General features: G+C 34.8%; 2 protein-coding genes and 1 pseudogene across 2 annotated transcripts; all 3 read left to right on the top strand.

Annotated features, from left to right (window-relative positions):
* The first annotated feature begins 1,406 nt into the window (after positions 1-1,406).
* On the top strand, positions 1,407-6,778 carry LOC142542786 (ribose-phosphate pyrophosphokinase 1-like; annotated as a pseudogene).
* A 531-nt stretch (positions 6,779-7,309) lies between these two features.
* On the top strand, positions 7,310-8,563 carry LOC142541484 (protein TORNADO 2-like). Its single transcript, XM_075648014.1, has 2 exons — positions 7,310-7,922; positions 8,123-8,563. The coding sequence occupies exons 1-2, from the start codon at positions 7,425-7,427 to the stop codon at positions 8,438-8,440; spliced, it is 816 nt and encodes a 271-aa protein (XP_075504129.1). The 5' UTR covers positions 7,310-7,424; the 3' UTR covers positions 8,441-8,563.
* Positions 8,564-9,994: 1,431 nt separating this feature from the next.
* On the top strand, positions 9,995-13,633 carry LOC142542785 (uncharacterized). The gene is made up of 7 exons (XM_075649612.1): positions 9,995-10,262; positions 10,343-10,513; positions 11,395-11,559; positions 11,627-11,791; positions 11,984-12,118; positions 12,294-12,391; positions 13,251-13,633. The coding sequence occupies exons 1-7, from the start codon at positions 10,083-10,085 to the stop codon at positions 13,438-13,440; spliced, it is 1,104 nt and encodes a 367-aa protein (XP_075505727.1). The 5' UTR covers positions 9,995-10,082; the 3' UTR covers positions 13,441-13,633.
* Positions 13,634-14,072: the final 439 nt, after the last annotated feature.

Below are 14,072 nucleotides of genomic sequence, written 5' to 3'. Positions count from 1 at the left end.
TTTAATAAAATTATGAATTGTTAGTTTGAATTAGTGCATACGAAATCACCAAGGTTATAATATAATATTTTAATTACGATTGTTGCTCATCTAAAATAATATAAACAAAATCACCCATCATCATGGTTATGAAACGTAATAATTACATCAATGTGAGTTTACACAAATATAAACAAATAATCTGATAGTCTCAATTAAGTCTCTACTTTATTCCATACTAATATTTTATGAGTATACACAACAAACCTTCAAAAAATTAAAATGCATAAAAATGATACTCGACAAAAGAATTATCTCAAATTATCACCAATCTATGTCCAAATGCATGGAATTCATAAGATTATTCGAGAAACTGCGGTAATCAAATAAAGAGTTTGAGATAAAGAAATTGATAGTGAATAGAGTTTAAATGATAGGGGATATCTATATAATTTGACATGATAAAAAACTATTTAGGTAAATTAATTTAACTGAAGACTAAAATTGATTATAGTAATTGTGTGAAGTCTATTTAAGAAAATCTCTCAAAAAATTATTCTGATGCAATATATATTATTAGACGATCTCACGAATCTTTATCTATGAGACGGATCAACCCTACCGATATTCACAATAAACAGTAATATTTTTTCATGGATGACTCAAATAAGAGATCCGTCTCACAAAATACGACCCGTGAGACCGTCTCACACAAATTTCTGCAATATTAATAATACTAGTAATATATGCACATTATTTTATATCATCTAGTAATTTTGTGTAAAAACTTGGTGAATTTCATGGAAATGAGCAAGGCAAAGATTAAATCTTTCGACATCCAATTTTTCAAACATTTGTTTAAATAACCAATCTATAACATTTTTTTATTTTAAGATAAATATTTTAATTAGAAAATTTTCAGATCCCTGAAAGTAAGATTTGTTTTTATAAAAACGGAAAAAAATAAAATAATTGTGGAAAAACGATCTATGAAAGAATAAATAAAAAACAAATGTACGATAATTTATAAATCGTAATACACAAAAATTTGTGTGAGACGGTCTCACGGGTCGTATTTTGGGAGACAGATATCTTATTTGGATCATCCATGAAAAAATATTATTTTTTATGCTAAGAGTATTACTTTTTATTGTGAATATCGGTAGGGTTAACCCGTCTCACAGATAAAGATTCGTGAGAACGTCGACAAAAGACCTACTCATGAGACGGTCTCACGAATATTTATCTGTGAGACGGGTTAACCCTACCGATATTCACAATAAAAAGTAATATTTTTTTCATGGATGACCCAAATAAAAGATTTGTCTCACAAAATACGATCCGTGAGATCGTCTAACATAAATTTTTGTCCATGGTAATATCGATTTGACTCGATAAATTATATGAAACAAAATTTCCAAATTTAGATTTGAGACCTAATTTAACAAACTCCAGCCAAACAAAAGAAAAAAGAACAAGCGAGCAATGAAAAGCTAGACATCATCCTGGAAAAGCCACCTGTTGGCTGTTGACGAAAGAGAGCCCTTCACCCAAGCAATCCAAATCCCAAACTACAACCAAAGTTTCCACACTGAGGGAGAGCCAGCATACGCCGTCGTAAGCATGGCGTCGTTGGTATTTCGAGCACCTTCTCCATCTTCAGCTTCCTGTTCGTTCTCTCGTGGCTCCCTTACCCACCCGAGCTGCATTTCCCAACGAATGGTTTCCCCTAACGCCGTCGTACGTCCGAAGCCTCTTATATTTGTTCTTCTCACGATGATTGATCCTTTTTTTATATTTATTCACGAAATATGTAGTCTGTTTTCATGTTAATTGAACAGTCCATGGTCCTGATTTTGTCGCCGAAAGTAAAATTTTCAAGTTTCTGTTTTTTTGGAGAAGAATTCTGGTTTTGACCGAACAAGAAATGAAATTTCAATTTCCTTTTCCCGAATGGACAGAAAGCAGAGCATGGGATTTTTATGCTTGTGCTTTGTTTTTTGGTATAATTAGAGATGCGAACAGATGGAGCCAGTGAATGGAAAGCCATGTTTTCCGGTTCTCAACGATAATATGCTTCCAAAGTTCTTGCAATCGAAGCGCCTGGAGAAAGCAATGAACAGAAACAGCGGTAATACCAGGCTCAAAATATTCTCTGGCACCGCCAATTCTGCACTTTCTCAGGTGAGTTGCAGTGTCTATGGAGATCATATTGGATTTTTTTGCTTCCTTACATCACTAGTCTTCTAGATTCCATTTGATAGCGTTGAACTACACAGTGTTCCTCTTATCAACATGTGGGCTTGGCCATATGGTTCCAATTTAAGTTGGTCACAAGATTTTACTTGATTGAATTGAATTAGCAGGCTCAGTTTATTGGCGTCGATATTCATCCAATGTTGATATACGTATTTGGGATTATTTTTTTGAGAAACAATAAGATTATATATGAGATAATTTGTATTTATCGCGATTCCATGGTAACAAAGAAGAACAAAGCAGAATCGAGAAAGGTTGGGAAGAATAGGGGAAAATTTCTGCTGGGAGCAAGTCAAACCAAACAACTTCTATTAACTACATTTATCATGTTTATTGCCTTTCAGTTACAAAGTGAAGCTATACAGGTGCTCTTCTTGCTCTTTAGCTATAGGTGGCTATGGATCCCTTTCATTTCTTGATCTCTGCAGCTGTATCCATTTGTCCACCCTCCATACATGTTTTTCATTATTATTGCCAAGGTTACTCCAATATTCAACCATTTTAGGCATTTACCCCTGCCAAAAGTCCTCTGTTTGGAGACTACAACACAAATGCCTTCACAATCAAACAAGGACCATCATCCTCTTTTTGCTATTTGATCAGGCAGCATTTGTTGCAGACTCTTCAAGCCATTCAAGTGTTCATCTTGCTTGTGTTGGGCAGTTTATACTTTATAGCCTTTATAATAAGCTGGTCCATGCCTTGATCTCTGTAGTTGTTTTGGGCAATCAGATTAATACTTTCTCTGCTTCTGCAATGTCTTGCATTCTCACTGTTTTACTCATATATTTATTGATATAGAGGATTTTTGTCTCTTAGGAAATTGCTTGGTATATGGGCCTCGATCTTGGAAAAGTCCATGTCAAGCGGTTTGCTGATGGAGAAATTTATGTTCAACTGCAAGAGAGTGTACGAGGATGTGATGTGTACTTGGTCCAACCCACCTGTCCTCCAGCCAACGAAAATTTTATGGAGCTTTTGGTAATGATAGATGCTTGCCGAAGGGCTTCAGCCAAAAATATTACCGCAGTGATTCCGTACTTTGGATATGCTAGAGCTGATAGAAAGGCAAGTTCAACATATGTTTTACTAGCTAGATGAGTTCTTAATGATGCACACATGCTTGATGAATTTGACAACGGATGATTTAACAAGTATCTAGCTCTAGAGTGATGATATGAATTCACCATTTTCAGCTGCACTCTATTTCAGCCTGTGAAATTGTTTTGTTTTTCTATCACTAGACCCAAGGACGTGAATCTATTGCTGCCAAGCTAGTGGCCAACCTAATCACAGAGGCAGGTGCAGATCGTGTACTTGCTTGTGATCTCCACTCTGGCCAGTCCATGGGTTACTTTGATATTCCAGTGGACCATGTTTATTGTCAGGTAATCGCATAAAGTTGCTGTTCTCTAGTTTTTTTTTCCTATTAATTAGTCACTGTTTTAACTCTTTTTTCACTGCAAAAGCCTGTCATCCTCGATTATCTTGCGAGCAAGAAAATATGTTCCAATGACTTGGTAGTGGTCTCTCCAGATGTCGGAGGAGTTGCAAGAGCTCGAGCTTTCGCCAAGAAACTATCTGATGCACCTCTAGCCATTGTGGATAAAAGGCGTCAGGGTCATAACATTGCCGAGGTAGTTTTGTGCTAACCTATTGTTCTACAATTTATTGAGTTGATAATTTATGTGCGACAAACAGGTAATAAATTCCATCTTCTCTCATTTGACCTCTTATTTATGAGCCAGGTGAATTTTGAAGGCTAAAAGATGTTATGCCAAACTATGTAAGATTAAAATGTATGAAATGTGTCGACCAGAGTTAATGTCGCGATTTTTAGCGTTGCATTAATTTTTACAAGTATTACTTGAGTTACGATTTGCTTGAATGCTGCCTTAGATTACGATTTGCTTGAATGCTGCATTAGATCAGTTTATGTGTTACCGAACTAGCTAAACCCTGGTATTAATATTATAGCATTCAAGAAAACTCATAATCACTCTTTGGTGGTCTTTATGCATGCAAATGGTAATCATATGGCGTCTTATACTTATAGACAGTATTTATATTTTTAAGACGATCTGCAAGCCCTACAGTTTCCACCAGTTAACATACAAGGATCCATTTTGGTCCTATTGGCTGTTAGAAATGATTATTTATCAAATCTATCTGCTACAAACCGACTAGCCGAAATACTAACTTATCTTTCTTGTTTAAAGTTTTAGTATCATGTTAAACAACGTCCATAGCTATTTGCAGGTAATGAATTTGATAGGTGATGTTAAAGGAAAAGTTGCAGTTATGGTGGATGATATGATTGACACAGCAGGTAAGTAAAAAGCTTATATAATTACATTATGGTATTCTTTCTTTGAAAATGGTGTGAGATTGAACTCCAATATCGCATTCTCATATTTCTAATCTTGAAAATTGCATTCAAGAAAATAATTTATGAATCATCATGCGTCATTACAACAATCTTACTAAGAGCTTGCAAAGCTTTGTCTGCCAGTTAATAATTTGAAATCGATGAGGATCAATTAGAAGCTGAATGCCGATTTTTTTCTTTCATTTAAACCTTCAAATGCTGACATATCTGTTGGCTCTTAGGAACTATTGCCAAAGGTGCAGCTTTGCTCCATGAGGAAGGTGCTAGGGAAGTATATGCATGCAGCTCTCATGCTGTTTTCAGGTGACTATTAGAGTCAATCCTTTGCCGATTAACCAGAACAAACTTCTATGTGCTAGCTGCTTTTTTTTTGTAACACTTTCATATACTATTGAACAAATTGTCTCAGCATTTTTTGTTATGTATATATTTGTCTGACGTGCAGTCATATACTAGTGGTATTCAAGTATAAAATTTTCAATTCAATTTGCTTGAATATTTATGCAAGTTAAGTTCAATTAACCATCAATTGGTATTACTCTATTTGTTGTGCATATTTTTCAAAATCGTATACATGTACCATGTGACTGAAAGAATTGGATATCTTTCAATCTAATTTTCAAATGCATAGCTTTTACAATTGACCATCAAATGGTTATGCATTGCAATCGACAAACTCTATTAGTGACTTCAGTTTTACATGCTTACAGTGGGAAATATTATTGCATTGTCCTAACATGATGACTAGTGAAACTCACTCTTGATTTATCATATTTTCGGTTTTTTATGGAAATTAAGATATTCTCTTGTTTTCCAATTACTAAGTAACATAAGAACATGCTTCGGTATTGTTAGTCTACTAGTCTTGTTATGATAGGAAAGCCGTAACGTGGTCAGCTAAGCACCACATCTTGTAAAATAATGCAATCATAGAGTTTGAAGGATTTTGTGTTTGGTCATTAAAGTCTATGATGCCGAATTTTACACTCCAAAAAGTGACTGGGCGCCATTAGTTATGCTACTTTTTCTTGCATACGATGCGAAAGAAAGAATTTATCAGGAGTGTCAGGATCGATTACAATAACTATTAGGGGATAGATATTTGTAATTGTGAAAGGTAGTAGTTAACTTGAAGAGTATCACATGTTGAAGCAATGGTACAATATAATGGAATTCATTTATCCAACTTAATTCTGTTTATTGGCATCAATGCCACTCCTGCCTTGTTTGCGGAGTAGGCATAAATTTAACGGCTTTATTGATACCTGTAATAAAATACAATGGGGCATGCATCTTACAGAAAGCAGGGACTATATGATAAAACAAAGAAGGGAGCCTGAACTATTTTTCTATGTCATGGCAGTGACAAAATCCTTTGTATCTTTAATATATCTTGACTTTTTTTTGCTGAAAGAAAGAGCTGTATTCAATGGTCACACCATGTGCATGCTTCTTGTACATGCGAAGCTTCTGCTTTATTGATGTATAGATGTTTTTTACAGCCCACCTGCGGTCGAGAGGCTGTCTAGTGGCCTATTCCAAGAGGTCATTATTACAAATACTGTTCCAGTAATGGAGAAGAATATTTCCCACAGCTGACTGTCCTGTCGGTCGCTAATATTTTGGGTGAAACAATATGGAGAGTTCATGATGACTGTTCTGTGAGCAGCATTTTCCAATGAAGGAAAGATCAGTTTACAAGAGCATAGGGAGAACATACTGCTTGACTTCGCTGATGGAAAACTAAAAAGATAATCCAATCATTAGATCTCACACCCTTTACATTTCACTCGCATGGTTATCTAATTTTATCATTTTACATATCATAAGCACCACTCACCTACCAAAGTTGCAGATATTTTAGCTTGATTAGCCTAATATCGAGCATCAATTGAGATGCAGTGTGAGCTGAATCATTCTTTTCAAGCTGTCTAGTCGAAGACGAAGTGTTTCCAACAGTTGTCTTCAAGAAATCGGGGAATCCCTGAGTTGATATTTGTGAAAACTGGAAAGGGAAAGCAAAATTAAGTATTGTTAGCTCATTTGACAGTTTTATTTAACTTATTGTTTTCCATTTAATTGCAAAGCCATGGATTCAAGAACAAGGCTCATATGAAATTGTTACACAGCAAGGTGTTTAGATACTTTTTACCCCAGTGGCAAAGTGTTGTTCTGTCTCACTGTTTAGATAGATACACTGTTCTAGTTTCATATCTCAAATTTTCACTGCATCACAAAATCTATCTTTAAGATGCATTTTTGTGTGAATGTGGTCCATCGATTATGATAAATTCCAAATCATCGCACAACGCACATAAATAATTGATTTCACTAATGTTTCAATAGAGAGATATCTTATATAAAAATGTAGAGATAATAATCATAATTTGATTTGATGAGAATTTATGCAAACAAGACAAACCCTCCCATATATCAAGACAAATCAAATTTTGACTACAAACCCTTCCATCAAGGAAAATCGCTTTTTTGACTTCAAAACACAAACTAAAGAATCCGATGCATGTGACGACAAGAATTTTTTTTCCTTGCAAATAATTCCTTCTTCGCCTTTGCATGCTTTACATCCTGTTATCCACCACCCTCTGAAAAAGTTAATATACTAAAATCACGGAACTTCTTGGGCCAAAAAAATTATAAAAAAACTTTGATTTAAATATAATAATCATTGCTTTAGTAGCTTTCAAGCGGAACATTTTCAAATTAATGAACATATTCGAATAGTTGTTTTATTTCCATCTCCAACTTTGAATTAAACAGCTCTTTCTCTAAAATTTCTATGGCATTAAGTAATAATGTGATTGGAGCCATAAACTTCATTGCAATGCTTCTTTCAATACCTATCATCGGAGCAGGAATTTGGCTGGCAACTGAACCAGACAACTCTTGTGTAAAGATTCTACAATGGCCGGTCATCGTCCTCGGAATTCTCGTCCTAGTCGTTGCACTCGCTGGTTTTGTAGGAGGGTTTTGGAGAGTTCCATGGCTGCTAATAGTCTACTTGGTAGCCATGATTATCCTCATAATATTACTTGCATGCTTAGTTGTTTTCATTTACATGGTAACATTAAAAGGGTCGGGCCATCTTGTCCCGAGTCGAGCTTACTTAGAATACAGCCTCGACGACTATTCGGGTTGGCTCCAACGAAGGGTTAGAAGTTCTTTCAAATGGGAAAGGATCAGAAGTTGTCTCAGCTCATCCAGCATGTGTGCCGAGTTGAACCAGAGTTACAGAATGGCTCAAGATTTCTTCGATGCACATATAACTCCTTTGCAGGTAATATCAAAATCTTTTCAAAGCGATATTCTAAGATAACATCTTTTTTTCAATGGATTTATGTTTGAATCTAAGCATGTTGGTAACATAAATGCTCTTCGAAAACTCCCATAGCCCCCCTTTTGCCGTTGAATATTTCTTGAAATTTCGTATGTCGAAAGAAGTGTAACCAACTCTTGTTTGATGGTTTCTGTACGTAGTCTGGATGCTGCAAACCACCTACGGAATGCGGATACACATTCGTGAATCCCACATATTGGATCAGTCCCATAAGTATAGCAGCAGATATGGACTGCTTGCAGTGGAGCAATGATCAAACCCAACTTTGTTATTCCTGCAATTCATGCAAAGCTGGATTGTTGGCCAATCTCAAGAAAGAATGGAGAAGAGCAGATATCATACTGCTCATAACTTTTGTGGGATTGGTTTCGGTTTATCTGATGGGATGTTTTGCGTTTAGGAATGCCAAAACTGAAGAGCTTTTTAGGAAATACAAGCAAGGGAATTCATATAATTAACCGATTAAGGATCATACTTAACTTTAATTTGTCCTGGACCTAGCTAGCTAGCTAGAGCATCCATGTATTGTCTCTTTCGTTTTTCTAGAATACAAACTTTTAGTATGCAAAAATAATAATGTCTTCATCTAAGTTATATATATTTTTTTACATATATTAAGGATACCATGGAGAAAATAAACTATGCAGACAAAATTTCTTAAAATAACCTTATTTAATAATAATGAGAAAACAAATTATACTTAGAAACAATGAAAGTTGAATACAATTATACACATAAAAAAAACTTTATAAATGTGGAAGGTGGAGTAGATATATATTTGGGATAGACGAAAAATGGAACGCGAACTATATAATTGAGACAAAGAAGTACCAAACAAACAAGCATATATATTATACATGAGTGTGACTAGCTGTGTGTATCAGTGCATGTATATAAATTTAAATTAAAATGGATGCAGTAAGCACCTCGAGAAATTTTTTTTTTTTAATCTGATTGAGTTCATGGGTTGATGAGATCCTACCTATGTGGGTACTATCCTCACTTCATTTCAATGGGTAAGATCTTGCCACATATACAATTTCAAAAAAAAAAAGTGGGTCATATATATGCATGGACAAATCTTGACCATCCATCCTATCATTGGAACAATGTCCCACATGGGTAGGAGGATGAAATAAACCGAGTTCATGTCTTATATTTGCAGTTACTAGAAAACTTGAATTTTTTGTCCAATGATCATGTTGTGCAAATTTATATTGTCGGTTGAAAATTAATGTGAGAATAAGTTAATAGCTAGACCGTGTTTGAAACCCTGGCAGCTGCTTTTAATTGCTAAAGATCTAAGGTCCCGGGATTCAAAACCCGGCCCCAACTATTTTATTAATTTCAATATTTATTAGATTCATATATTTTTTAAAAAAATTCTATAAAAATTAGATTAACTCGAATACACACTGAAATAATAATTTTTTTTTAAAATGAAGAATAGTACATTTTATTTCGATATGTTTGGTTTTTTATGAAATTTTTTTCCAATTTTTGATTTAGTTAAAAAATGATATTTAATTTTCAGAAAAACTAAAAATATTCGAGTTTTATTGTAAAACTCTAATAAAATATAAAAATTTCAAATTTTATTTAGAAACTCAATTTTACAGATATTTTATAAAAAATAAAATAAAAGTCAGATTGAATAAACTGATTTATATGTCTTTTTTTTTTTAAAAGTCTGACTAATTGATTACTCAAGCCTAATTTTTGAAGTAATTGGGTACTACTGGCCATTTCGGGTTAGTAAAAAAATTATACCATATTTTGAAATTATTATTTTAAAATTATTGGTATTATTTATTGAGATATTTTATCAATATTAATAAGTTTTTTTATTTAATTAATATACAAAATAATTATATTATCAAAATATTTTAAAAAATAATACTCAAACCTAGGAAAGCCCGGCCCTCGAAATTAAAATATTCCGGGCCCGGCCTTTTTTCTTAATTTGTTTTTTTTTTAAATTAAAAACCCGTCTTAGCTTTTAAATTAAATAAACAAATAAATGGAATCTCAATCAAAGGTGCTTCATTTCCTTTGCAGTTGGAGCTGAAATAGTTGTCCACAGCAAATTGGAGGTCTGTTATGGCTGACAGAGTGATAAATTATGGTATAATCGGCGTTGGAATGATGGGGAGAGAGCATCTCATTAATCTTTATCATCTCAAGCCTGAAGGGGTTGCTGTGGTTGCCATAGCTGATCCTCATTTGCCTTCTCAGCAAGAAGCCCTGAGTCTTGGACGATCATTTAACTGGCCTCTTCAGGTTTTCTTTGTTTGTTTGATTTTAATTGTATCATCTAATGATACCCAAAATGATGGTGCTTTTTATGTGTGAATTTGAAGGTTTTTCCGAGCCACAAGGAGCTTCTGGATAGTGGGTTGTGTGATGTATTGGTTGTTTCAACTCCGAACATGACTCACTGTGAAATCTTGATGGATATCATCGAATACTCGAAACCCCATCATGTGTTGGTCGAGAAGCCTCTCTGCACAACTGTTGCCGACTGCAGGAAGGTGAGGAACAAACACAACAGTGTTTTGGTTGTTTCACTAGTTCCAAGTACAAGTCTAAATTCTTCATTGCAATCAACTGACCTTAGTCATAGTAGTATGGCTCTCCTTTTAGTGAATGTTATTTGTTGGAGGGAAAATTTTTTATGAAGTTTGGAGAATGGTTGACCAAAACATGTCACGTAGAAAAAGTAGAATGCAATGTGTGTGCGTGTGCTTTGTATAGAAACTGAGTACTTTGGGGTGAGACGGCAACATAAGTTTTTCGTGACTGCTATCTTGTTAAACCATAGTATTCGTTGTGGTTTTCCTATTATTATGTAGAGTTAGTATATTCGGTAATTTGTGAGTATAGAGATGATGGTATATCGATATCCCCTCCACATGGATATAGATAGAATGACCTGTTTATCACTAATGACTGGGGGGTTTCCGTGATACTGTTAATGCCGAATATTTCATGCTATGATATTATCAAATGGGAATTTTGTGGTATTATTTTCTGTGGTTGACTGATACTCATTATGTTCTGCAACTATGTTAAGCCACAAACCTTGAATTGTGAAAAGATAAATCGTGATTGAAGTGAACTAAATGCTAATCTGAGTTGCAAACACATTCCATCCTTGTTGGTCAATAATGATGTCAATAGCTATGAACCCATGAACCAGAACCAGTACAAGAAATCTTTTTCATTTGGCTGAGCTTCTCCACCGAGTTGGTAATGATGCACCTGGCTGATGCTTCAGGCTTAAATACTTTCTACGTCCACTGACAATGAACAGATGGAGGGAAATATTCTTGTGTCACCTTTTACATTTTGCTGACGTCCAGTTTGTGTGGCCTTGTATGTACCTTCCATGTCTACAGAATCATGTTTTCAGGTCTTGGATGCTGCTAAGAGTAGACCAGGTGTGATAATACAAGTTGGCCTAGAATACAGATACATGCCACCAGTTGCTAAACTGATAGACATAGTACGAAGTGGAATTCTGGGACAAGTCAAGATGGTGGCTATCCGGGAACATCGATTTCCATTTCTAGTTAAGGTATGATTGGCCACTCATACCTAAGTTGCTTTGCGCTGAGTAGTATTCTTGACCTTTGCTTTTGCAGGTCAACAATTGGAATCGATTCAACTGTAACTCTGGTGGTACCCTGGTGGAGAAATGCTGCCACTTCTTTGATCTCATGAGGCTCTTTGCTGGTTCTAATCCTGTTCGAGTCATGGCTTCTGGATCCATTGACGTAAATCATAAAGATGAAATTTATGATGGCAAGGTTTTTTCTTTTTTCTCGGAAATCTCAACACTTACGATAATTGCTTTCTAACTTGTAACACCAATACAAGCGATTAATGGCATTAATTAAAGGCTTTATTACATATTATTGTGCTCTAGATTTCTTTTTGTTTCTAATTTGGAGTACATGATGACTCTTTTCACTTTAAGTGTCACTTTCTGGTATCGGCAGGTGCCTGATATAATTGATAACGCATATGTCATTGTTGAATTCGAGAACGGTTCCCGGGGCATGCTCGATCTTTGTATGTTTGCTGAAGGCAGCAAAAATGAACAAGAGATATCTGTTGTTGGTGACATCGGGAAAGTAATACTTTGTTCTCCGTCCACAGCATATGTCTGTACACAAACATAATGCACACATCATGCACTTACCCATAAATAGCGGCAACACATGATCATTGGCTGCATGAAATTGCTACGGTCAGTTCTTTCATTTCTCAACTATAGCAGCTTCTTAAAGTTAATTAGTCACTCAACAGGGTGAGGCATTTGTTCCTGAGAGCATTGTTCGTTGGGGCAGTCGAGTTGAAGGGAGGGACGGTGTTAAGGTATTAAAAGCCGAGGATGAACGTATAAAGTGAGTCATTCTTATTTCTAGTTAACAAACCACCTGAATTGTCTTTGATGGTTTGCAGGTGTGATACAAATATTACCCTTGGGAACAAACTGTCCCATTGTGTTTAAAAAAGAGATTAAACGCAGATCATACGAGATTAGACTTGAAACGTAAGGAAATCGATTCGACGCGTCATTAAACGACTTTAATCAGGATTAAACGAGTTTTTTGTTCCGAACTTTATATTTACTTTTTAAAAAATTAAAAACCTTTCAATTTTCATAATTAAAAAGTCTTTAAAAAAATCAATGATCTTCAAAACAGAAGAAACCCACAGGCTCTCTTGTGCTAAAAATTATAGATTTGAGATTTTTGTGTTTTTTAAAATTTGATCATTTGTGCGTTAATCTTAAATTTATTTTACATGTCTTATTTAACCTAATTATTGGTATGAGGTAATTAAAATTTTAATAAGAATTTGTAACATTTTTTTAGGTTTAACCTCGTACTAAACTCGTTTAACCTTGTAAAACTTGAAACTTGGTTTTGACTCTTCCTCACACTTTCACTTTTTTAGAATCATTAGTCTCTCAAATTTAAACCGTATAACTTCTTAGCCTAAAATTCACATTATAGCTAATTTAGACACAAATTGGTTTAAATATCATGGTCAATTTTTGGTTAATTTCTCAAGATTGTGTATTTGGACCAAAATGTAAGTACTCAGTGTTTAATGTGGCACGATTTTGTTTTCGTCTAACGGGTTTCACTTGCAAAAATTCAAAGATGACTTGGAGTGATTTTCCTCTGTAGTTGCTGTATAACAGCAGTCAAAACAATAACATTGTGCACATCTCATCCTCTGTTTACTGCTCATCAGATACAATGGGCTGCATCATGGCTCTAGCTATCTGGAACATCTGCAGTTTTTATCAGCAGTGAGAGCAAAAGGGGAGCAGCCTCTTGATGTAGATTTGCATGATGGATTGGTTTCTGTAGCCATAGGAGTTGCGGCACAATTGTCAATTGAGAAAGGGCAATTTGTCACGATTGATGAAGTCATGGAATAAGCATTCATTTGACATGCATTACTTTAATTTTATGTTCAAGTAATCACAAACGTGCAGTCAAGCCAATCTAGAGCATCTCCCGCGAAGCAAATGTACGTATTCAGCGAAATCCGAGAGAAACTACGGCTCTTGCTTTATGTGTCAAACATGAAGTATGTTGTTCGTAAATATTGTATTAAATAGTTATGGTTTTCCTTCCCATTTGAAAGAACTTTTTTATTGATGTTTTTTAGTTAAATCGATTTTTAGCAGAAAAAAGTTGGTAATTATACTTTGTACCAACCAATAAAAGGGTAAAAAAAAAAAAGTGAAGGGCAATATAGCTATTTAACTGAAGGCCAAATTGTGTCGGTCTCCTTTGCTCAACTTTAATAGAGTCCAAAAAAACTTCAATTTAAGTGTAGACAGATCTGACAATTTCGTTGACGCCTTTGTATCAAAATGATGACTTGGGATCATATGTAGTCAACTCTCTATGGGCAACAGTCCCTCAGTTGAGTTTAAATAAATTTACTGCAAGACTAATTTCTACATAAAAATACCTCCTAGCTGGCCCTGGGAAAAAACCATGGTCTTGAAATATTTATTAATTTATATGCTAGGATTTGAAAATCTCACGTTTTCAGGGTAAA

This window comes from Primulina tabacum, chromosome 4, assembly GCF_025594145.1.
Source record: "Primulina tabacum isolate GXHZ01 chromosome 4, ASM2559414v2, whole genome shotgun sequence".
NCBI lineage: Eukaryota > Viridiplantae > Streptophyta > Magnoliopsida > Lamiales > Gesneriaceae > Primulina > Primulina tabacum.
The sequence above is the reverse complement of the archived record's forward strand: the minus strand, read 5'-3'. Positions and strand labels throughout refer to the sequence as shown.